This window comes from Moschus berezovskii, chromosome 27 (assembly GCF_049115385.1).
Source record: "Moschus berezovskii isolate FMDL1 chromosome 27, NW_MosBer_1.0, whole genome shotgun sequence".
NCBI lineage: Eukaryota > Metazoa > Chordata > Mammalia > Artiodactyla > Moschidae > Moschus > Moschus berezovskii.
The window spans coordinates 14,826,663-14,852,777 of NC_142486.1; the positions used below are offsets into that span (position 1 = coordinate 14,826,663).

Here is a 26,115-nt window from a genome sequence, read left to right on the forward strand (position 1 = left end):
TACTGCAACCCGCAAAGGACGTGAATCATCACTGGTCCAGCATATCTTGCCCATTAGTCACTTATTAATAGTAGCCAGCTTGGTTATCAGATTGATGAGGTATCCCAGTGCTTGGGTTCAAGTGACCTTTTTTTTTTTTTTTTTTTACTAAAAATGGCCCCATTGTGCAAGAGGAGTGTCGCTGGCAATTCAGATGTGCCAAAGAGAAGCAGTAAAGTACTCTTTAAAGTGAAAACGTGAACATTCTTGACTAAGTAAAGGAAGAAAAAAAATCATATGCTGAGGCTGCTAAAACCTGCAAGTACACCTCTTCTACCTGTGAAATTGTGAAAAATGAAAAAAAATTTTGTGTTAGTTTTGCTGTCGCACCTCCAACTGCAAAAATTACGGCCATGGTGCATGGTAAGTCCCTAGTTAAGATGGAAAAGGCTTTTGAAAAACTCTGCAATTAGGGACTTCCCTGGTGGTCCAGTGGCTAAGACTCCAATGCTCCCAATGCAGGTGGCCTGGGTTCAATCCCTGGTCAGGGAACTAGATCCCACATGCCGCAACTAAAGACCTGGTGCAGCCAAATAAATGAACTAAATAAATAAAAATAATTTTAAAAATTTGTTTCACCATTATGTTTTCTTTATAAAAGCTATGTTTCAAATAAAATGACTCCAAAAGACTTATAGGAAAGAAATTGGTAAGTGCAAACAAACAAAAATATAAGTTCTGTTACCCCAAGAGAAAGCATTGTGTGCCTAATCCTCAGTCGTGTCCAACTCTTTGTGAGCCTGTGGACTGTAGCCCACCAGGCTTCTCAGTCCATGGGATTCTCCAGGCAAGAATACTGGAGTGGGTTGCCATTCCCTTTTCCAGAGGATCTTCCTGACCCAGGGATAGAACCCAGGTCTCCTGCATTGCAAGCAGATTCTTTATCATATGAGCTGCAGGGAAGTTCTAAGACAAAGCATTAATAGTGGACAAAAGTAATCATGAAAACAAAAAGTCTAAGCCACAATAAAGAAATTACACTCACTTTTGCAGGATCAATGACATTGCAGTAAACATTATCACTGGGGATACAAGGCATTAAATCTTGATAATAAGGTATTTTGAGAGAAGGAGGGAGACCATATTCACATAACTTTTATTACAGTAAACTGTTAAAATTGTTCTATTTTATTATTAGTTACTGTTGTTAATCTCTGTTTGGATGGCAGTAAAACACAGTATTTCATTTGCATTGCATGACAAATGGTTAACATCCTCAGTCATAAATGGGACTTATGGGACTTCTCTGGTGATTCAATGGTTAAGACTTTGCCTGCCAATGAAGGGGGTGAGGGTTCGATCCCTAGTCAGGGAGCTAAGATCCCACATGCCTCGCTGCCAAAAAACCAAAGTATAAAACAGAAATAATATTGTAACAAATTCAATAAAGACTTAAAAAATGATCCACATAAAAAATAATCTAAAAATAAATAAATAAATGAGTCCTTAGAAACCAGTAACAAAGACATTGCTATTCCGAGAGAAATGAAAAAAAACAAAAACAAAAACAGAAGAAAATGAAATAACACAAATGACTAGTGAGGTTTAAGCATATGTGAAGATGTTTGAGCTGAACAATAACAGAAGAAAAGCAATTTCTGTGTAATAAAATACTATCAAAGATTAAAAATCTAATATTTGGACAGACCCCCATAAACACTGGGGCACAAGATTGATGAGGTCCTGTCTATATAGTGGGGGAAATACTGTTAATCTCTTACTGGGCCTAATTTATAAGTTAAACTCTATCACAGGTATGTAAAGTGAAAGCGAAAGTCTCTTAGTGTCTGACTGTTTGCGACCCCATGGATTGCAGCCAGGCTCCTCTGTCCATTGGATTCTCCAGGCAAGAATACTGGAGTGGGTAGTCATTCCTTTCTCCAGGGAATCTTCCCAACCCAGGGACAGAACCCAGGTCTCCCGCATTGCAGGAGAATTCTTTACCGTATGAGCTACCAGGGAAGCCCAACAAGTATGTAAGTGTAGGAAGAACATATAATACAGGGAGCTCAGAACTCTACAAGGTTGCAGGCAACCATGGGGGGTTCTTGGAACAGAACCCCCAGGGATATGAGGAATCCTGTAGAGACAATATCAAATAGTTTTCTAAACAAAAATAATAGCTTTATTTACTTGAGGTGACACTTAACAGTTGGAAGAAATTAATTAGATGCTGAGAAGGGCATTGGTGATGCCCTTGTAGGGAACGGGGCTGAAGATCATGAGTGCTGACTTTGAGGCTTGACTTACTTACTTCCTACAAAGATGGTCAAGGCCAAGTTGAGCAATAGCCTTCTCCCTCTTGTGCTGAGGGGTCAGTAACAAACAGCTCCCCGTCATCACTTCTGAAGATCTGGGAACTTCTCTCTGTAATTGGAACCACAAAAATAATTTATTTTTTTTTAAAGTTTTTCAAATGAATTTATTTATTTATTTTTACCTGTGCTGAGTCTTAACAAAGCAACACTCCTCAAGGGTTTCCCTAGTTGCCACGGATAGGCTTTTCATTACAGTGACTTCTCTTGCTGCAGAGTGTGTGCAGTCACTGTAGCTTAGTTCCTTTGTGCAGCATGTGAAGTCTTCTGGGACCAAGGATCAAACCTGTGTCCTCTGCACGGGCAGGCAGATTCCTAACCACTGCACCACTAGGGAAGTCCAAGAATGGTTTTTTGACAATTCTCCTCAATCCAAAAATCTGAAGTTCTCTTCATTTCCTCCACCTTCACCACACCTCATGTTTTAGAAGCATTCTTTAATGTATCACATTTTATACGTCACCTTTAATTTCAGACTTCTCTTCACAAGCAAGGCTTGAGGTTAACCGACTGTTCCAGCAACTGTAAAATTTCCAATTTTGCTTCATTTGTATTTTCACTTGTATCAGCACAAGTCTTTTGTTTTTCACTCATTTTTAAACAACAGTTAGGGCAACTGGCAAAAAGATACTCAAATATTTGTTTGAGTTGCCACCTACACGTTGCCATGGAAGTACTTTCTGCCAGGCCTGATGCTGTGGGTGCCAAGATAGTGAGAGATAAAGATAGTTATGTTGATGAGGCAACTTTTGGAAAGCAACTAAATACGGGGGCTGGTAGCCAGTGGAGCCAACCACAGTGATTATGGGTTTGGAACTTCCAGCCCCATCCCTCAGCTTTCAAGAGGGGAGAAGAACTGGAGATTGAGTTCAATCACCAATGGCTAATGATTTAATCCATCATGTCTATGTAATGAGATGGTGGCTCAGTGGTAAAGAATCTACCTGCCAATGCAGGAGACTCGAGAGACATGAGTTCGATCCCTGGGTGGGAGAGATCCCCTGGAGGAGAAAACAGCAATGCACTCCAGTATTCTTGCCTGGACAATCCCATGGACAGAGGAGCCTGGTGGGCTACAGTCCATGGGATTGCAAAGAATCAGACATGACTGAGCAACTGACCACAGAAGTTAGCTGACCACACAAGTCAGCTGACCACACTAGCCTTCTGCTCTAGCAAGACTAGCTGCAAATGAGGGTATAACTCCAGATACAGAGAACAAACTAATGGTTACCAGTGTGGGGGACATGGGAATGGCAATATAAGGGTGGCAGAGTGGGAGGTATAAACTACTAGCTATAAGGCTGCTGGGCTCAATAAAGGACAGAAATGGTATGGACCTAACAGAAGCAGAAGATATTAAGAAGAGGTGGCAAGAATACACAGAAGAACTGTACAAAAAAGGTCTTCATGACCAAGATAATCATGATGGTGTGATCACTCACCTAGAGCCAGACATCCTGGAATGTGAAGTTAAGTGGGCCTTAGAAAGTTTCACTATGAACAAAGCTCATGGAGATGATAGAATTCCAGTTGAGCTATTTCAAATCCTGAAAGATGATGCTGTGAAAGTGCTGCACTCAATATGCCAGCAAATTTGGGAAACTCAGCAGTGGCCACAGGACTGGAAAAGTTCAGTCTTCATTCCAATCCCAAAGAAAGGCAATGCCAAAGAATGCTCAAACTACTACAGAATTGCATCATCTCACACGCTAGTAAAGTCATGCTCAAAATTCTCCAAGCCAGGCTTCAGCAATACGTGAACTGTGAACTTCCAGATGTTCAAGTTGGTTTTAGAAAAGGCAGAGGAACCAGAGATTAACTTGCCAACATCCGCTGGATCATGGAAAAAGCAAGAGAGTTCTAGAAAAACATCTATTTCTGCTTTATTGACTATGCCAAAGCCTTCGACTGTGTGGATCACAATAAACTGGAAAATTCTGAAAGAGATGGGAATCCCAGACCACCTGACCTGCCTCTTGAGAAACCTGTATGCAGGTCAGGAAGCAACAGTTAGAACTGGACATGGAACAATAGACTGGTTCCAAATAGGAAAAGGAGTACATCAAGTTTGTATGTTGTCACCCTGCTTATTTAACTTATATGCAGAGTACATCATGAGAAACGCTGGGCTGGAAGAAGCGCAAGCTGGAATCAAGATTGCCGGGAGAAATATCAATAACCTCAGAAATGCAGATGACACCACCCTTATGGCAGAAAGTGAAGAGGAACTAAAGAACCTCTTGATGAAAGTGAAAGAGGAGAGTGAAAAAGTTGGCTTAAAGCTCAATATTCAGAAAACTAAGATCATGGCATCCGGTCCCATCACTTCATGGGAAATAGATGGGGAAACAGTGGAAACAGTGTCAGACTTTATTTTTTGGGGCTCCAAAATCACTGCAGATGCTGATTGCAGCCATGAAATTAAAAGACGCTTACTCCTTGGAAGGAAAGTTATGACCAGCCTAGATAGCATATTAAAAAGCAGAGACATTACTTTGCCAACCAAGGTCCGTCTAGTCAAGGCTACGGTTTTTCCCGTGGTCATATATGGATGTGACAGTTGGACTGTGAAAAAAGCTGAGCACCAAAGAATTGATGCTTCTGAACTGTGGTGTTGGAGAAGACTCTTGAGAGTCCCTTGGACTGCAAGGAGATCCAACCAGTCCATTCTAAAGGAGATCAGTCCTGGGTGTTCACTGGAAGGACTGATGCTAAAGCTGAAACTCCAATACTTTGGCCACCTCATGCGAAAATTTGACTCATTGAAAAAGACTCTGATGATGGGAGGGATTGGGGGCAGGAGGAGAAGGGGACGACAGAGAATGAGATGGCTGGATGGCATTACCGACTCGATGGGCATGAGTTTGAGTGAACTCCGGGAGTTGGTGATGGACAGGGAGGCCTGGCGTGCTGCAATTCATGGGGTCGCAAAGAGTTGTACACGACTGAGCAACTGAACTGAACTGAATAAGGCTGCAAGAATGTATTTTACAACAGCAGGGAATAGAGTCAATATTTTGTAATAGCTGTAAATGGAGTGCAATCTGTAGAGCTTGGCGGAGATGCCTCTGAAAAAAGGACAGGGATAGCTTTCTAGGAGACTGACAAAATTTGCTTTATTTTACAAGCGCTATTATAAGACTTTTAACAGCTATAGCAGCATGACAAAAACCAGGACACCTGCAGAGTGTTGATAAACTCAGATTTACATAGCTTTACTAGACGTGCTGGCTCCACTTCTAAGCGTAATCAGTTTCCTAAGCCTCAAGTCAGCTATCAATCAAGACTACCAGTACAGCTTTCGATTATCTCAAGGACTACATGCGCAGGGAGTATTCCTAAGGCTAAAAAAAAAAAAAAAGTGTTCTTTAGGCTAGAAAATGTTTCTTAAGCTACATGCCAGAAATTGTTAAGGGCTGAGTAAAACAGCTTCAAGGGACAAGATGTTTATAAAAACGTTAGAGACATGCCGAGCGAGGCTGGCCCTCCGCCAAGGCCTCTAGTAAAGACCTTCTCCTCAGGCAACCTCTTCCTCAGTTTCTGAACAGCAACCTTTAAAAATTATGTTTAAAAAAAGTAATAGTTCTTGCCCTCAGTCAGACGGGCGCGGAGACGCTTCTGGAAGTAACATCGCGATGGCTGCCCAAGGAGAACCCCAAGTTCAGTTCAAACTTGTTTTGGTTGGTGATGGTGGTACTGGAAAAACTACGTTCGTGAAGCGTCATCTGACTGGTGAATTTGAGAAGAAGTATGTAGCTACCTTGGGTGTTGAGGTCCATCCTCTTGTGTTCCATACCAACAGAGGACCTATTAAGTTCAATGTATGGGATACAGCTGGTCAGGAGAAATTTGGTGGACTGAGAGATGGTTATTATATACAAGCTCAGTGTGCCATTATAATGTTTGATGTAACATCAAGAGTTACTTACAAGAATGTGCCTAACTGGCATAGAGATCTGGTACGAGTGTGTGAGAACATCCCAATTGTGTTGTGTGGCAACAAAGTGGATATTAAGGACAGAAAGGTTAAGGCAAAGTCAATTGTCTTCCACCGAAAGAAGAATCTTCAGTACTATGACATTTCTGCCAAAAGTAACTACAACTTTGAAAAGCCCTTCCTCTGGCTTGCTAGAAAACTGATTGGAGACCCTAACTTGGAGTTTGTCGCCATGCCTGCTCTTGCCCCACCAGAGGTGGTCATGGACCCAGCCTTGGCAGCACAGTACGAGCACGATTTAGAGGTTGCTCAGACAACTGCTCTCCTGGATGAGGATGATGACCTGTGAGAAAGTGAAGCTGGGGCCCAGCGTCAGAAGTCTAGTTTTATAGGCAACTGTCCTGTGATGTCAGTGGTGCAGCGTGTTTGCCACTTTATTATATAGCTAAGCAGAACATGTGCTTAATCTTTGGATGCTGAAGGAGATGGATGGGCTTTGGAGTGAATGTGGCAGTTTAAAAAAAAATACCTTCATTTTTTGGACCTGCATATTTAGGTGTTTTGGAACACAGTTGTTTCCTCCTTGAGTTTCAAATATAAGACTGCTATAGTCACATGACAATATGAGAGGTGGAATCTTGTTTGTTACTGTCATTCCCATTCCTTTTCGTTTAGAATTAGAATAAAGTTGTATTTCAAATATCTAAAAAAAAAAAAAAGTAATAGTTCTTAAATCAAACAGAATATAATACCTATTTTAATTGGTATACAGACCCTCCCAGAAGAATACTTTGAAATCCTCAAATAGCTTCCTTGAAAGTTTCGTTGCAAGAAACTAATAAAATATTGAAGAAATAAGAGATACTGAAAAGACTATGAGATGGCTCCTATTGCTCCCCTTCCCCTCCTTTAGTTTTTTTTTTTTTTTGGCCAAGTGGCATGTGGGATCTTAGTTCCCTGACCAGTGATGTAACCCGTGCCCCCTGCAGTGGAAGCATGGAGCCTTAAGCACTGGACCATCCAGGGGAGTCCCTTTCCTCCTTTAATTTGCAATCTCATTCTAATCATCTGTCTGAATTGTCTTTCCACTCTGAAGAGACTACAAGGCCATAAACAAAAATCCAATAAGCTAATGGTGTTGAAGGAGGGCTCCCATCCAGAGGTGATGAGACTCTGAGAGATTTTCTTGTAAACTGCTACATTATTCTCTTAAACAACTAAGTGGAAACTAAAATTAAAAGTAATATGTTTTTAAAGTTGCTCTAGGGCCAGAAGTTTGCCAGAGATTGGAAGCTGATATTCAGAAGCTGATAGGAATTTTTTTTTAGGCCTTCTCCCCTAAACTAAAATAAAGCTATATACTCAGAGGGAGAAAAGCAAGTTGGGGATAATGTAGTTGGGTGGGCTTATCAAGCTATGATGTCATTTAAGTGAAGTGAAGTGTTTGTCACTCAGTCGTATCTGACTCTTTGCGACCCCATGGACTGTAGCCTGCCAGGCTCCTCTGTGCACGGAATTCTCCAGCCAAGAATACTGGAGTGGGTTACCATTTCCTTCTCCAAGGGATCTTCCCAACCCAGGCATCGAAACCTGGTCTCCTGCATTGCAGGCAGACTCTTTACCGCCTGAGCTAAATCCTTGATAAAGTGAAAGAAACTGTCTTTCTTACACGTCTTTATAAAACTGTGAATGCAACTCTAGAAAACTTTATCATCCCTCAAAGTCTTCTTTTTCATTTTTATTTATTTATTTTTAATTTTTTCAACCTTTTGGCAGTACTGAGTGGTCCATGGGATTCTAATTCCCGGGCCAGGGACTGAACGCGCACCCCCTGCAGTGGAAGCGTGGAGTCTTAATCACTGGACCATCAGGGAAGTCTGTCATCTTTAAATGCTTACAAATACTGTAAGAGATTGGGACACTGGAGACAGAATGTGTCCTACACTTAAGAAAAGAAGGAAAGTTTAAATAATAATTACTCTAGGACTTTGATAACAGGGAAATAAATCCCAAAATTTCTTGAAGAAAACTTGGACAGTTTTTCTATGGCTTTGTAATATAAATTTTCGGCCCCATTTTCTCTAGGACCAGATAGCCAATTATTTGAAATGAAAACTGTGGGGAGAAACTTCTTATCAGAAAGAGAACAGAATGAAAGAGAGGTAATAAAAAAATCTTCTAAGTGTTTCTCCTCAGATATTAGTGAAAGGCTTTAGCCATCTGAGCTGGTAATCTTAACTTCAGTTCAGTTCAGTTCAGTCGCTCAGTCGTGTCCGACTCTTTGCGACCCCATGAATCACAGCACGCCAGGCCTCCCTGTCCATCACCAACTCCCGGAGTCTGATAGAAAAATGACTTAGATCTAACTTGTTTTATAACTAGTACATTTTACATTCTTATGCCTATTTCATGACTAAAATATTAAACTGAACATGTCTGTGTGTTCATAAGTATCTATGTATATGTGTTGTGGGTATTTGCTATTTTTCCCCTGCAGTTGGTATTACTAAAATTAATTTGTAAAAGAGCTCTATTTAATTGGTTTAAAAACAAACACGCACTAACATGAGTTTAACAGAAACTTGCCCAAATGACTTTCCAGTTTACATGATCTGGGATTAATCTTGAATAAATAAAAGCTAGTTTATGGTTTTTGGTTAATTTAAAACAAGCATGTTTTTAGAGTGATCAACAATGATCAACATGTATCATGTAGACATACAACTTTTATCCCAACTGGGTTTATTAATCAAAAAAAGTTCATGTTTCTCTGTCACAAAATTTGTCAGCAAGAAAAATAACTTGGTATGACAATATTTACATAGATAATCTAAACAAATGAACTAAATGGTTGTAAGTGAGACAAAAAGTTTCTAGGTGAACTTTTAAAATAGTTTCCCCAAATCTTTTTGGTAACCTGAAACCTTAAAGATATGCTAAGTTAAATCAAATGATGGATGCATGCAAAATCGCTTCAGTCGTGTCTGCCTCTTTATGACCCTATGGACTTTGTAGGCTATAGGCCACCAGGCTCCTCTGTCTATGGGATTCTCCAGGCAAGAATACTGGAGTGGGTTGCCTTGCCTTCCTCAAGAGGATCTTCCTAGTTCAAAGATCGAACTCTTATGTCTCCTGCATTGGCAGGTGAGTTCCTAACACTTGTGCCACCTGGGAAACTAAGTGATGGCTAGTCATTGACTATCTAGGTCATTCTCAAATAAGATAAAATACTGAAACATTGATTATCGAACACAGGTTTATATACTTTTGGCTTCCTTTTACATAAAAACTTATGATATTTGGGTGCCATGCTGAGAACTTTTCTATGAGAAAGCACCTGTTTCTAGATATTATAAAAAGTACTTATAAGTCTGACAATCCACAAAATGCTAACAGAGAAGACAGTTCACGATTGCTTACTTTTTAATTTTCAGTAAAAATTAAAGATTTGTGAAGGTTAGAAATTCTAATATATGTGATTAAAGCTAAAAGAAGTAATAGAGAAAACATCTCTGTATGCAAGAAAAGTAGGATGTGTGTTTTGAGTAAAAAAAAAAGATTTATGAAAAAGAAATCTTTGGAAAGGGATTTTATGTGTGGTCAGGACTGGCTATGATTGGAATGAAATAAAGTAAGTGTGGCCCAGGTCAGCCTCGCTTCTGCCCACATCTCCTCCCTAGCCCCATGCGGTCCCACTCCTTGGTGACCTCCTCCCATTTCTGCCTCCTCCCCAGATCACCTTCACAGTCACCTTTCACGTCTCCCTCACGGCCACCCTGGGAGACAAGCTACTTCTTGACGCCAATGTGAGCAGGCGAGCTGGGCCAGGCCCAGGGCAGTGCCCCGTCCCTCTCAGTCTCCTCCCCTGAGGAACTTGTCAGCTGGGATCCTCCTCTTTTTCCAGTGAGAATAACAGCCCCAAGACAAGCAATACTGCCTTCCAGCTGGAGCTCCCCGTGAAGTGTGCCGTCTACACCGTGATCAGCAGGTGCCACACTGCGACCTCCAAGAGGTCCTCGCCCATCACACTGTGGGGCGTGATGAATTCTCTCTGTAGGAGCTGAACATCTGCCAAGTTTAAGTTTTATCGCCACCCTCTCAATTGATAGATGACACTCCTAGCAGCACTTACTAATCAATTGAGTGCTTACTGTGGGCTATTGATGATAATAATTGTGAAATTATTATCAATACATCCTACATTTATTAGAGGCTGAAGTTCTCAGAAGCTTTTCTTAAGAGCCTCAAGATTAGACTTCTCTGGTGGTCCAGTGGCTAAGACACTGTGTCCCAATGCAGAGAACCTGGGTTGGATCCCTGATCAGGGAACTAGATCCCACATGCCACAACTAAAAAGTTCACCTTCTACAACTTAGACCTGGTTCAGCCAATTAATAAATCAGTATTTTTAAAAAAGCCTCAAGATTGTCCCAGGTCCCCTAAGACACATGAGATGTGACCTTGTTTTCAAGGTTCTTACAGCCTTATGGGGGAGCAGTGTTACCCTGATACAAGGCAGAATCTCATCAGGGGCCTCCCCGAGGTTCTGTGTCCTGAGGTTGTATGAGTTTCCAAGGAGGCAGGGAGAAGGCCCCTGGGCCTCCTGTCATGGAGGCGGGGAGGCTTCAGCTAAACATCGACAGGTCCATGGCTTTGGGCTTAACCCTTGGCATCTGGGCAGGATGATTCCTCATCCCAAGAACAGATTGACACCCTGTGGGGCATTTATAACCATCCCTCCTTCCTTTCCCAGGCTCCTTTGGGAAGGACAGAAGGAGATGACCTGCTGGTTGCAGAGGTTGGGGATCAGGGAAAAGTTGGATAAAGGAAAAGGGCTTCTGTGCTTCCCAGGGAGGGGCCCACATGGTGTGTGACACTAAGGAGTCAAGTCAGGGGCTTAAGCAGACACCTTCCTTCAACAAATACCTTCCTAGCAGCTGCTGTGTTCCAGGCAGGGTGCTGTGACGACTTTCTGTAAATTCACTTGTCATTCAGCAAAGAGTTATTGGGCTCCTATCGTATGTCATCAACACCAGACACAAACCCTTGCTTTTGTGAGATCTGCGCACTCATGACGTGAAACAGGCCCAGGTGGCTTAACCCGGGGCCCCCACCCCCACCGCTGGTCCCACCTACAGGCCTCCTGCCCTGGGTTTCACACTCTCCTTCAGTCCTGCACACCCCTTCAGCCCAGGCAGGTGCAAGCTGGGAGCTTACTTGCTGGCGTGTGCACTGGGGTTGTCACACTTGCTTGCAGGGGACCCACAAGCAGGACACACCATGCCTGTGACACACCATGCCTGTGACTCATGATTGTTCAGTTGTGACTCTCTGGGTGGGGGCACTCAGGGGACAAGCTGAGGCGTCTAGGGGAGCCCTTCTGAGGGTCTAGAATTTGGATAATGCTGGCAAAGGAGTGAGTGGAGCAGAAGTGAGACCAGCCACCCAGGGAGGGGCCAGGCTGGTCAATGGGTCTCCAGATGGGCCTGGGCAGATTCAGGTGGGGTTCCTACACTGACCCCCAGCAATTTTCTTTCTCCTTCCTCCCTCAGCAGCTTAGCTTCTTCAAACGTCAGTGCAAGGAAATAATGAAGGGACCAAACGGACAGACTGTCCTAGAAAATGAAACAGGAGACCTCCCAAGTTGTGCAATAAGAAACTACCTCCTGTTGTCCTTTGGATCTGCTCTGCCCTGAGAGGTTCCCTGGCCTTCTTACTCTCACCCCAGTCAGGCCTGATGAGGAAGAAGCATTCCAAGCGAGGGGAGCTGGGATCAGCCACTTTCTGCCTTTGGGAGGATGCAGTGTGTTTGTACAAATCACCTTGCCAGGGAGAGGGCATTGGTCTTATCAAGGCTCCAACTGGAAATCCCAGGACAGGATCCCTGCTGTGCCCCCTGAGGACCTGACTTGGAATTTCTACCTAGAAATCCATGGACAAGAGCCTCAGGTTCCAGTCTCCATTTGTCTGCTAACCACTGATGACCTCTCTAAAATACAGTGCCGAGCCACGCGTGCATCTTCATCCATCTTTGGTGGCTCCCCATCACTCGAAGTGTAACTTCTGAACTTGCCAGCTTGATGTTAGAAATCCAATTCCCTTTATAAAATTCTGGCTTTGGAGCACACAGCATAAACTGCTCTGTGCCTCTCTGTCACCGTCATTTCCACAGGTAAAATGAAGCGGTTCAGCTGAGAATCATTTTCTGGAATTGAGTTGGGAATGAAATGTCTTCATGTTGGAACTCGTGAACGTGAACTGGTCAGCGTTGGAGGGAGGAGTGCCCCTCCCCCCCAGAAGGGGCATGGCCTTGATGCCACTTGGGCTCAAACAGCTCCAGAGTCTCCCAGAGATTAAAAGAGGCTCAGGGTTGGCCAGCCTGCAGTACCTTCTAAACTCAGCTCTTCATTCTGACCTCAGACTCCATGCTGGGAACTGCTGGCAGTTTAGTCTTTAGTTCTCCATTTGTTTGGAATATGCAGTCCCCATTCCTTGAAGACTGCTGGTTTAACCCCTTCCCCAGTCCCTAGCTTTTTTATTTTAAAGAATGCTTCTTTAAAAAAAAAAAAAATGGCTGTACTGGGTCTTCTAGTTGCAGCAAGCAGGCTTAGTTGCCCCTTGGCAGGTGGGATCTTAGTTCCCTGATCAGGGATTGTACCCGTGTTCCCTGAGTTGGAAGGCAGATTCTTAACCACTGGACCACCAGGAAAGTCCCCTCCACCAGTCCCTAGTCTTTTGACTACTGGTGGTGTCCACAGTTCCAGGTCCTTAGTTACTGTCGGTTTCTGTTAGTGAGCACAAGAGATAAAGACTGCTGGGAATCTCAGAAGCCAAAAAGTTGCAAAAAAATGATGGGAATAGATCAAGCAGTTTCCTGCCGCCTAACTCAAAGATCCCAGTGTCACAATGGCAGGATAAGTTGGTCACAGAACTAGTTAGGTTGGCGGTAGGTTACCTGCCAAAACATCAAGAAAAATTTTATGCAGTGAGGCAAACTGTTAAATACTGCATGATCTCCAACCAAGTGACATATCCCTTTAGGTACTGGTGTGGCTCTGAGACACCCAAAGGCTTAGCTAATAAATAAATACACTTGAGAGAGAAGATGCATTGACTCAGCTATGGCCCAGTATAGACTCAACTGTGACCTGATAGCTTGAAGGACTGCTTGGACTTTGGCTTGACTTTCCTGGCCCCTAGAGTTTTTTAAAGTCCATTTGAGGTTCCTTATAAAAAGTTCCAGCAAAGCAGTCTTAAACTTACATGATCAATCACTGCTGCTCCTGCTGCTGCTGCGTCACTTCAGTCGTGTCCGACTCTGTGCGACCCCATATACGGCAGCCCAAAGGCTCCCCCGTCCCTGGGATTCTCCAGGCAAAAATACTGGAGTGGGTTGCCATTTCCTTCTCCAATGAATGAAAGTGAAAAGTGAAAGTGAAGTCACTCAGTCGTGTCCGACTCTTAGCGACCCCATGAACTGCAACCCATTAGGCTCCTCCGCCCATGGGATTTTCCAGGCAAGAGTCCTTGAGTGGGGTGCCACTGTCTTCTCCGGATTAATCACTACTCTTTTTTATTTATTCGTTTTTGGCTGTGTTGGGTCTTCATTGCTGCACCCAGGCTTTCTCTAGTTGTGGTACTCGGGCTTCTCACTGTGGTGGCTTCCCTTATTATGGAGCACAAGCTCTAGGGCATGTAGGCTCTGTAGTTGCAGCTCCCGGGCTCTAGAGCACAGGCTCACTAGTGGCGGGATCGAACCTGCATCTCCTGTATTGGCAGGCAGATTCTTTACCACTAAGCCACTTGGGAAGCCCATGGATGCCAAACAAACACCCCCAAATGAAGCAGCTGATATATATGAATGTAAACCATGTGGGGTGGGCTTTGTGATATTTACCTGATGAACATGCCCATTACCCAGGTCATGGTAAATGCTGTGGTTAGAAGGGACCCTTTCACACGGGCACTCCATATAATGCAATTGTTGCAAAACCAACAAACAGTGCAGGAAGCTTTATTGAATTTCCTGTCTCAGCTTTCCCTCATAGGTCTTACAGATACAACCAAGTAAAGGGCTCAGGTATCCACGGCGCAGAAAGCCAAGCTGCGACAACAGGTTTTTGCAGCAAGGTAAGGATTTATTGCGGGGCGCCAAGCAAGGGAATGGCAGACAAGCCTCAGATCCATTCCAACCTGGTCTTTGAGTTAAAGGGTTTTTTCTTTTTTTCCCCAAGGTGAGGAACAAAGAGGCTGGGATTAATCATTTCTTGTGACATTTCTTTTTTAAAAAATAATTTTAAAAGTTTATTTATTTTTGCCTGTGCTGGGTCTTGGTTGCTACATGTTCACTTCCTCTACTTGTGTGTGATGCCTTCTCATTTTGGTGGCTTCTCTTGCTGTGGAGCAGCTGCTCTAGAGCGCAGCTTTCAAGAACTGAGGCACACAGGGTCAGTAGTTTCAGCTCTCAGGCTCTAGAGCACAGGCTCAGTAGTTGTGGCGCCCTGGCTTAATTGCCCCGTGGCATGTGGGATCTTCCCAGACCAGGGATAGAACCCGTGTCTCCTGCACTGGCAGGTTTCTTACCACTGAGCCCTTGTGACACTTCTTAATCATAGTTTTGGAAGTTGGGATGTCTCTGGTGTAGGATTCTCTGGTCAGGTGGTCCATATGACTAAGGAGTCTGTTAGCTTATCTTGCCCTGGAGAAACAACCTGAGTTTGTACACTGATGATTTTATCTACAATAACAATTTAAGTACATTAACGACATTTTTGACAGCAGCCAAATTTTAGTCATGTGACTCTGGCTGATTCGTGTTCGGTTAGCACAGAACTGAGGTTCTCTCTCTCTCTTTAGTCACGGAATCCTAGAGGGCACAAAATGGGGAATAAAGTTTTGCATTAAGAGATTAATTGGTAGGGAAATTTGGAAGACTCAGTTTCACAGATGGTAATAAAATATTAAGTTAATTAACAAGAGAATGAGAAGAGGTCAAGGGGAGATTCAAGGGACATCCCAACAGAGTGAAAAATTTTTAATGGTTACTAAGGATGGCATCACCAACTCGATGGACATGAGTTTGAGTGAACTCTGGGAGTTGGTAATGGACAGGGAGACCTGGCGTGCTGTGATTCATGGGGTCGCAAAGAGTCGGACTCGACTGAGCGACTGAACTGAACTGAAGAATTAAGGTGAATAAGCAAATATTGATAGGAAACAAATGAAAAGGAAACAGAAAGCGGAGAGTCACGAGACTCGTCCCAGCAGAAGGAAATCCTTAGATGATTTTGGAGAAATTGAAAAAGTCAGCAGCCATCTGGCCTAGAAACATTGAACATAAATTTTTCCATCTGTATTAAATATGTAAGGTCTTATCTACATGGATTTGATTATAGAAAATCACAAAATATTCTCTAAATAATGAAAAAAGAGAAAAGAGGGAAAAAGGAAAAAGTCAGATTGCAGAAATGATGATGAAAAACCTGACCAGTCATTGCTTGGTACAGTGGTTAGATGGGTTTATCAGGTTAAAGATTGACAGAAGGGCCTTGGTTCAATCCCACACTGATGACCAAAAGCCTTTGGCACAAGAGTGGGCCAAGTGGTTAGAGGGTGGAGAAGTTTCCAGGACTCCTTGAGAGGGAAGCCACATCCATTGGTGAAGCCCCTACACAGGCAGCAATTAGATGATGAGAATGTAAACATGTAATGATTGATAGGATTATGAAAGTTGGAATGCTGAAACAGGCTTCACATAAAGAAGTTGTGTCTCCCTCTATGGCACTGGATATTATCTTTGACAGTAGAATACTTTCCCTATCTAGTATTGTGGATGAAGTCCTAATGGAAGCTGCAGTTAGAATGTAAGGCAGAGACACAAAGTGAGCAAATGCTGTTGGGAAAATGGTGCCGATAAACATATACCACACAGGGTTACTACAAACCTTCAATTTGTTTAAAAAAAAAAAAACTTTCAATATTTGCAATGCACAGTGAAGTGCAATTAAAAAAAAAGGAATGTAAGGTAAAAGTTTGTAGGAAAATTGGTGCGTTTGAACAGTCTTTATAGTGATGACTTATTTTTTTCATTTTTGGCTGTGATGGGTCATTGTTGCTGCTCCCAGGCTTTTTCTAGTTGCGGTGAGTGGTGGCCACGCTCTAGTTGCGGCTCACAGGCTCTAGAGCATGGGCTCCGTAGTTGTGACACATAGATTTAGTTGCTCCACAGCATGTGGGATCCTCCCAGAGCAGGGATCAAACCCGTGTTCCCAGCCTTAGTGGGTGGATTCTTAACCACTGGACCACCAGGGAAGCCTTCCTGTTTAAAAAAAAAAAATGTATGTAGTTGGCTGTGTCAGGTCTTACTTGCGACAAAAGAGATCTTTGTTGCAGTGTGCAGGCTTCTCTGATTGTGGCATACGGCCTCCAGAGTGTACAGGCTCTGTAGTTTCGGCTTGCAGGTTTAGTTGACCTACATGTGGGATCTTAGTTCCTCTACCTGGGATTGAACTAGCATCCCCCGAGTTGGAAGGTGGATCCTTAACCACTGGACCACCAGGAAAGTTTTCAGTTGCATTTCTTATACTTGATTATATTCCAGGGTTGTATTCCCATGTTGAATCTCATGGGAATATTTCCCCTACCTAGTATTGTGTAAAATAGAAGACATGTAAATCTTCCCTTCAAGCAATGCTAATTGGATATGCTAAACAGAAACCAAGAATATTCCCTGAGCTCACACATCATACAACAGAAGCCAGAGTATTGGTGGGGACAGATTCTCCCTATAATAGCCCTGTGTGAGATAACCCTACATGGAACCTAGCTGGGGCTTATGGCAAAACCCTCTGAGCAATGCCTACTGGGACTTAGGCCTAGAGAGTTAAAACCATCTAATGAACATGGCAAGCCCAGGATAGTTTCCTCTGTTCAGTTCAGTTGCTCAGTCATGTCCAACTTTTTGTGACCCCCATGGACTGCAGAGCTCCAGGCTTCCCTGTCCATCACCAACTCCCAGAGCTTGCTCAAACTCATGTCCACTGAGCCAGTGATACCATCCAACCATCTCGTCCTCTGTTGTCCCCTTCTCCTCCCACCTTCAATCTTTCCCAGCATCAGGGTTTTTTCCAATGAGTCAGTCTTCACATCAGGTGACCAAAGTATTGGAGCTTCAGCTACAGCATCAGTCCTTTCGATGAATATTCAGGACTGATGTCCTTTAGGATGGACTGGTTTGATCTCCTTGCAGTACAAAGGTCTTTCAAGAGTCTTCTCCAAGACCACAGTTCAAAAGCATCAAATATTCAGCACTCAGCTTTTTTATGGTCCAATTCTCACATCTATACACAACCACTGGAAAAACCATAGCTTTGACTATACAGACCTTTGTTGGCAAAGTAATGTCTCTGCTTTTTAATATGCTATCTAGGTTGGTCATAGCTTTTCATTCAAGGAGCAAGCATCTTTTAATTTTATGGCTTCAGTCACTACCTGCAGTGATTTTGGAGCCTAAGAATATAAAGTCTGTCACTGTTTCCATTGTTTCCCCATCTCTTTGCCATGAAGTGATGGGACCAGATGCCATGATCTTAGTTTTTTGAATGTTGAGTTTTAAGCCAGCTTTTTCCCTCTCCTTTTTCACTTTCATCAAGAGGCTCTTTAGTTCCTCTTTGCTTTCTGCCATAAGGGTGGTGTGTCTACATATCTGAGGTTATTGCTATTTTTTCTGGCAATCTTGATTCCAGCTTGTGCTTCATCCAGCCTGGCATTTTGCTTGATATACTCTGCATGTAAGTTAAATAAGCAGGGTGACAATATACAGCCTTGATGTATTCCTTACCCAGTTTGGAGTAGTTTCATACTGAAATGGATATTGCTTATCTAGGGTCTCAGTCTGGGGGAGAATGCAAGGAAGAAATAAATACTCACCAGCAGGGAGACTTTCCCCCACCCCCACTGCTCCAGGATTGACTCTGGAACTGTGTGAGGAGCTGATGGATTCTAATGTCACTTGGTCAGTGCCCCATACAGCTCTCCACTGACAAAGAGCTCTTTGGTTTGTGGACGACTGTCCCAAGGTAAGTAGACAAGATTCTTGTTGGAAGGCTACCAGTTTGATTGAAGAAGGTAAAAAGAGATCAGCCTGGTATGTTGAATCGCATGCTGTTTTCCAGGCAGTGATGGAGGAGTTGACCCATGTTAAAAGTCCCTATGTTTGGGATTTTGCTTTGTTTTCTTAAATATTTATTTATTTATTTGGCTGTACCAGGTCTTAGTTATGGCATGTGAGATCTAGTTCCCTGACCAGGGATTGAACCCAGGCCCCCTGCACTGGGAGCGCAGAGTCTTAGCCACTGGACCATCGTTTGGGTTTTTAATGCGTCATAGGCAGTGGTCAATGGCCTGTCCATTTGGTCAGGTGGTAGGTTAAAGGAAACCTAAAGCGATGCTCATAAGGGGTGTGATCCTATGAAAATTGGAGGAAAGCATTAAATCAGGATATGTCTATGCCCACTGGAAGAACTGCTTTCCAAGTTTGGAAAGTGACTGTAATTGACAAGCAGATATCCGCATGTGACCTCTTGAGATAGCCACTGGGTCCAGAAATGAGGGGACATGAAGGCACTGTCTCAGTGCAGAGATGGGCTGAATCTAGACCTGTTTTTGTACCTGTTCAATAACAAAAATTCAAACAAGTAAATTTTAAAGATCTAAATGACTTTATAAAGTGATTCACGAGTTTCTTCCCTTCTGAGGCCATCACCAAAATGGTCAAAATGAAGTTCAATCCCTTCGTGACTTTGGACCGAAGTAAGAACCAAAAATGGCATTTTAATGCTCCTTCCCACTTTCACAGGAAGATGATGTCTTCTCTTTCTAAGAGCTGAGACAGAAGTACAACGTTCGATCCATACCCATCTGAAAGGATGATAAAGTTCAGGATATATAAAGGCACTACAAAGGGCAGCAAATTGGCAAAGTAGTCCAGGTTTACAGGAAGAAATGCGTCATCTACACTGAACAAGTGCAGCGGGAGAAAGCTAACGGCAGGACTGTCCATGTGGGCATTTAGCCCAGCAAGGTGGTTATCACCAGTCTAAAACTGGACGAGGACCACACAAAGATCCTTGAACATAAAGCCAAATCTTGCCCAGTAGCAAAGGAAAAAGGTAAACATAAGGAAGAAACAATTGAGAAGATGCAGAAATAAAGTCATCTTGTCTATAGCTTTCATTAAAAACTGTTAAAATGGAAAAAAATTCATGAATCAGTCAGCATCTCATCTAGAAATAGAAAGGAGCTCCGTCAAGCTGCAGATAGGAAAAGGTTTCAAAGTCAGAGAGGGAACAGAAAAAAGGAAATTATCATCAAAGAAAGCCTTGTTTTAGGCAAGGTCATTCTTCCAAGGGGGAACAGAAGGAGTTTATCAGCAGATTTAGTCCTAATGCTGACCAGGAAATTCCAGTTTGGCTGGTTAAAGGTTGAATTCCTGGGGAGGATTGAAACCGTAATTAATTATGTATTAAGTCTTGGTTTGTTGATGTGGGACAAAGATGACTCCATTTGGGGACTCCTTTGTATCATACCTTCTAAGGCATAAAATGTCAAAAAGATTATTCTGTCTGCCAGCAAAAGAGACAGAGACCGTAGGTAGTGTTGTGACAACCTCCCTGGTGGGAAGGTGCTAAACATAACTGGTAAACCAGATGGATGCTGGTAACCCTGGGGGCAGCAGATGGGTCCTGACAAGAATAGACTCTGATTCTGGATTGGGCTTTGCTTACTCAGTGGTAGATGAAAATGCTTACAGCATTATGAAAGAACTGGAAGAGAAAATATTGCATCAATATGGAGGGCTAATTATCACTTCCTCGGACCAAGAAGTTCACTCTGGAGCCTATGATGTCCAACAATCAGCAGAGAGATACCCACTTTGGAGTACTAGTTTGACAGAGAATTGGAGCTGGCAATTAGCACATCAGTTTTCAGGACTTTCCTGGTAGTCCAGTGGTTAAAACTTCGCCTTCCAATGCAGGGGGCATGGGTTCAATCCCTGGTCAGGGAGCTGAGATCCCTCATGTCTTGTGACCAGAAAACCAAAATATAAAACAGAAGCAATATTGTAACAAATTCAATAAAGACTTTTAAAATGGCCCACATTAAAAGAAAAATCCTTAAAAAAGTTGGTGGTCTAAAAACACCTGGTTTCATCACTTCATGGCAAATAGAAGGGAAAAAGTGGAAGCAGTGAGATTTTCTCCTCTTGGGCTCCAAAACCATTGTGGACAATGACTGCAGCCATGAAATTAAAAGACACCTGCTCCTTGGGAGAAAAGCTATGACAAACCTAAACAGTATTAAAAAGCAGAGACATCACTTTGCCAATGAAGGGCTGTATAGTCAAAGCTATGGCTTTTCCCAGTAGTACGGATGTGACAGTTGGATCATAAAGAAGGCTGAGTGCCAAAGAACTGGTGCTTTCAAATTGTGATGCTGGAGAAGACTCTGAGAGTCCCTTGGATAGCAAGGAGATAAAACCAGTCAGTCCTAAAGGAGATCAACCCTGAATATTCATTGGAAGGATTGATGCTGAAGCTCCAATACTTTGACCACCTGATGTGAAGAACTGACTTGTTGGAAAAGATCTGATGCTGAGAAAGACTGAGAGCAGGAGGAGAAGGGGACGACAGAGGACGAGATGTTTGGATGGTGTCACTGACTCAACGGACATAAGTGAAACTCTGGGAGATAGTGAAGGACAGGGAAATCTGGCATGCTGTAGTTCATGGGGTCACAGAGGGTCAGACACAACTTAGCAAGTGAACAAGAACAAAACAGAGTGGAGGGTGGGGATAAAGGCATGGAAAGCTAGCTAACATGCCTTCACCAGGGTGTACTCACATTCAACACGAATATGAGTGGGGCTAAAGTTGTGTCCCCACTGGATAGATTTCTCTGCTCATCCACCATACAGCAAAGCCAGTCTGCTGACACTGGCTTGTGTGGAGGGAAAGTACAGCATTTATTGCAGGGCACCAAGCAAGGAGAATGGACAGCTTGTGCTCAAAAGACCTGAACTCCCTAATGGCTTTCAGGGAAGGGTTTTAAAGACAACACTTGGGGCGAGGGGTGCAACTCCTGCATTTTCCTCCAGTTGGTTGGTTGTGAGGTAGCAGGGTGATGTTTCAGGAATCTTCATCATCAACCTTCTGGTTGCAACCAGCTGGAATCTACACGCTTGTAGTCAGCGTGTGGTCACCATCCTTTACCTGAGTGGATGTCTTAGTTTCTGCAGAACAACTCAAAGACGTGTATCAGATCATTAGGTATATTCCTTGAGGAGAGACAAGGACTCTGTTTTATCACTGAACAATTGTTTTAGTGCTGTTGTTGATTTTTAATATTTATTTATTTGGTTGTACCAGATCTTAGTTGTGGCATGTGGAATCTTTTAATTGGGGCATGTAGGATCTAGTTCCCTGATCAGGGAGTGAACCCAGATCCCCTGCATTGGGACCACAGAGTCTTAACCACTGGACCACTAGGGAAGTCCCTAAAATGTGATATATATAGTGGAGTATTATTCAGCCTTTAAAAGGAAGGAAATTCTGACAGTTGCTACAACATGGGTGAAACTCAAGGACATTATCCTAAGTGAAATAAGCCCAGTCACAAAAAAGACAAACACTGCTGTGACTCCACTTATGGGAGATACCTAGAGTAGTCAGAGTCAGATACAGAAGGCAGAATGTCAGTTGCCAGGGGCTGGGGAGAGGGGTTTATGAGGAGCTGTGGTTAAATGGGTATTGAGGTTTGATTTTACAAGATGAAAAGAGTTCTAGAGACGGATGGTGGCGACAGTCGCACAACAGAGAGCACTTGATGCTGCTGAACTTTACACTTAAAAACAGCCGGAGGGTAAAAGTGACCTTCTGTGCATTTCACCACAATTTAAAATAAAAGTAAGACTTCCCTGGTGGTCCAGTGGTCAAGAATCTGTCCGCCACTGTAGGGGACACAGGTTTAGTCCCTGCTCTGGGAAGATTCCACTGGTCGAGGAGCAACTAAGCCCGTGTGCCACAGTTACTGAAGCCTGAGCACCCTAGAGCCCGTGCTCTGCGACGAAGGAAGCCACAGCAGGAGGAGCCCGTGCACTGCAACTGGACAGCTGCCCCAGCTCACTGCAATAGAGAAAGTCCACTCGCAGCAATGAAGACCCAGGGCAGCCACAAATAAAAAAATCTCAAATGACTATATTTCTCCCTGACATCACTTTAATATGAAATACACGTCTCTCCTCGCAGCACTGCAAAGATGAACACAGTGGCCATGACTTGATCAGATTCACAATTCTCTCTCTTTTCTTCAGCACCAAATCAAGGTCGAAAGGTGTCTTGTTAACTGCACCCCCTCCCTGGCCTCCCCCGCATTCTCTGCCAACCAAGTGTACATAGACCAACTTCTTCAGGCCAGCACTCCATCAGAAGTGATCCTACTCTTTTTCTTGCCAAGCAGAGGAAACGTTAATTAACAGGATGAGCATTCGTTCCAAACAACCGAATTTCATTTTCAGTTACTCAGGTTTTCAGTGGTAAAAATTTAGCAGGCACATCTCCCCCATAAATGCACTGCAGAAAAGCCAGGGGCTGATTCAGACTTTCCACATCAGTGACTTCATCCAACATAAAGTGATATGGTTCCTAGGTCACACACGAGTTAGTCATTGCTACCTCACTGTACAGGCTTCCCATGTGGTGCAAGTGGTAAAGAACCGTCCTGCCAATGCAGGAGATGCAAGAGACTTGGGTTCAATCCCTGAGTCGAGAAGATTCCCTGGAGTAGGAAATGCCAACTCACTCCACTATCCTTGCTTGGAAAATTCCGTGGACAGAGTTACTGGTGGGCTACAGTCCACGGGATCACAAAGAGTTGGACACAACTGAGTATGCATGCAAGCAACGCTATATATAAAATAGATAAAAAACAAGGATTTACTGTACAACTCAGGGAACTATATTCAATATATTGTAATAATCTATATGGAAAATAATCTAAAAATATATATACCTACATAAATAACTGAATCACTTTGCTGTACATCAGAAGCTAACACAATGTTGTATGTCAAATATACTTCCATAAAAAGGAAAAGAAAAGAGTACTAGTCCTGGCTTGTCCTTCCTTAATGTACTGCTTTAGGGCCTTCCAATCCCCTCCCTGGAGTGGTGATACCCACCATGACAGTCTTGACAAGCTGAGAGGGGCAGCTGCCCCCATACCCAACAGGCAGATTGATTCCTTTGCCAGGCATCAAGAGGGCCCACGATAGAAAGGTATTTCCATCAGGTGCCCATCCCATGACCGGAAACCACAGGAGCAGCCGAAGACTAAAGTCAAGAAGACAGAAATGTAGTAGGAACTGATACGGGGAGGTCCTCCCCTTCTCTAAGAACTACACCTGTGGCCTGAGCCTGGGATGTGAACGTGGCTGCAGCTTTAGGAACTTGAACTGCATGTGCTGCCAGGGGAGGCAGCGCCGTCAGGTGGGAGGAGATGTATGGGCTGGGCAGGTAATGCCGGACCAGGACCCCACCTTCTCCCCTCTTTCAGTGGTGCACGTTCCATTCCAGGGAGAGTGCATTTCAACTGGTCCAGCTTGCAGCAGGACGATATGATTCCAGTGGAGAAGCAATCCACCCATCCCAGTGGGGCATCCCATCAGAAACTCTAGTAGATAACACCCTTCTCAGGTGCGATGGGGCTTGGTGGTCCCAGCAGCGCCCCATGATCCATGGTGAGAATGGGGGTGATGTCCATCTCTCATGACTTCCATACATTTAAGGTGTTGGGTGTCTCAGCTGGGTTCCCCAGCCTGGTAGATGAGGCGACAGGCCCTACTGGTTGTCATTCAAATATATGAAAGGCTGGGACAATCCTTTAATCCACCTGACCAAGTGGTTTTCAGTTCAGTTCAGTTCAGTCGCTCAGTCGAGTCCGACTCTTTGCGACCCCATGAACCGCAGCACGCCAGGCCTCCCTGTCCATCACCAACTCCCGGAATCCACCCAAACCCATGTCCATTGAGTCGGTGATGCCATCCAACCATCTCATCCTCTGTCGTCCCCTTCTCCTCTCGCCTTCAATCTTTTTCCCAGCATCAGGGTCTTTTCAAATGAGTCAGCTCTTCGCATGAGGTGGCCAAAGTATTGGAGTTTTAGCTTCAACATCAGTCCTTCCAATGAACACCCAGGTCTGATCTCCTTCAGGATGGACTGGTTGGATCTCCTTGCAGTCCAAGGGTACCTGTTAGTAATTTAATCTACTATTTTAATATTTCATGCTTCCATTTCTACGCATGCTTCTGCTCGCAGTTTGTAAAGGAGACAGAACTGTCATTCAATGTCATGTTCCATTGCCCAGTCTTGCATTTCATGACCTTTGAAATGTGACCCCCATCCCTGCCTACTCAGTGAGGGTACTTGTCCCTGGTACTCAGCCTCTCGAGTTCCCTGACTGTCTGGTTTACGTGGCCACCGGGGGAAGCTCGGGTCAGGCCAGATACAGTGTCTACACAAACCAAGGCATGTTTAGAGCCCTCACTCAGAGGGAGGGGCCAATATAATCAATTTGCCAATTCCCCACCAGCTGGGAGCTCCCTCCAGTGGATGGCCCCAGAATCCCTTGGTTATTTAGAACATAATGCTGTTTCTGCATTAACCAAGTCAGTGTATTTCAAGGGCAATCCAGCATCATTGACAACACACCACCCCACGCGGGCAAAACAACTGAAGTGCACTGCTAAGGCTCATATCCGGGCTACAGTATCAGCTTCCTGGTTGCCTAGGGCTGTCAACATCCTCTGAGCCAGGACATGGAAGACAGTGAGAACTGACTCAGGCTCTTGCAGGCAAACCCAGATGTCTTTCCACATATCCTGACCCCATCAGTGCTTATTCGTGATCATCCACCCCCCAGCTTCCCATTTTCTAAGCCATAGGGTGAATTCCTTTAGAACAGTCCAACTGTCAGTGCCAAGTGTTAGCGGCCAGAGCTCACGCGCTGAGTTCAGCCCCCTGGCAGCTGTGGTTCATGCCTGTTTCCCTCCAGTTGGTGTCACTGTTGAGCTGAACAGTGATTGTAGACGGTCACCCCAACCAGTACACCAGGCATCAGAGGGAATCTCTCCCACTCCCTCCCTACAGGCCACAGGGGCAGAATTAGGGGCAGTGGTGTTTGGAGGGCAGGGTCCCCTCTGCTGCAGAGGGGTAAGCCCCTTAGTCAAAGTGGGAGTTAGCACTACAGCAGACGTGGGTGGGTGACACATACTTGTCAACCTGCCCCTCAATAGGAAGGGAGGGTCTTACCATGATTGCTGATCCTTCGTGAGAGACTTCACCTGGAGGAACGCTGTGTGCAGTGCTAGGAACTGCTGCCCTCTGTGGGTTTATGGGGTTTGTGCCTCCTTTCAGAACTGGGACCAAAATCCTAGGGGTACTCCCTCTTGCTGTCTCTGCGACTGTCCCCACCTTATACCTTCCAGAGTCACGGAGGCATCTACCTCCCAGGAAGCCCTGCTTGGGGGATGCCCAGAGCTTTAATCTGCTTCCCTAGTGCCTTGCCTTCTCAAAGGTGGCTCGTTACTCTGATCCCCAGCCCCATACGTGCCCTACTTTCAGTTCAGTTGTGTCCGAATCTTTGTGACCCCGTGAACTGCAGCACGCCAGGCTTCCCTGTCCGTCACCAACTCTTGGAGCTTGCTCAAATTCATGTCCTTTGAGTCGGTGATGCCATCCAACCATCTCATCCTCTATCGTCCCCTTC

At 44.2% G+C, this 26,115-nt stretch overlaps 1 protein-coding gene and 1 pseudogene across 1 annotated transcript; both read left to right on the forward strand.

Annotated features, from left to right (window-relative positions):
* The first annotated feature begins 5,946 nt into the window (after window positions 1-5,946).
* LOC148773643 (GTP-binding nuclear protein Ran-like) lies at window positions 5,947-6,967 on the forward strand. Its single transcript, XM_088833083.1, has one exon. The coding sequence runs from the start codon at window positions 5,993-5,995 to the stop codon at window positions 6,641-6,643; it is 651 nt and encodes a 216-aa protein (XP_088689209.1). The 5' UTR covers window positions 5,947-5,992; the 3' UTR covers window positions 6,644-6,967.
* A 12,103-nt stretch (window positions 6,968-19,070) lies between these two features.
* On the forward strand, window positions 19,071-19,504 carry LOC148773644 (large ribosomal subunit protein uL24 pseudogene; annotated as a pseudogene).
* The last annotated feature ends 6,611 nt before the right edge of the window (window positions 19,505-26,115 follow it).

Excerpts from the sequence above, each read along its gene's own strand:
- LOC148773643 (XM_088833083.1), top strand. The coding sequence starts at position 5,993 with ATGGCTGCCCAAGGAGAACCCCAAGTTCAGTTCAAACTTGTTTTGGTT.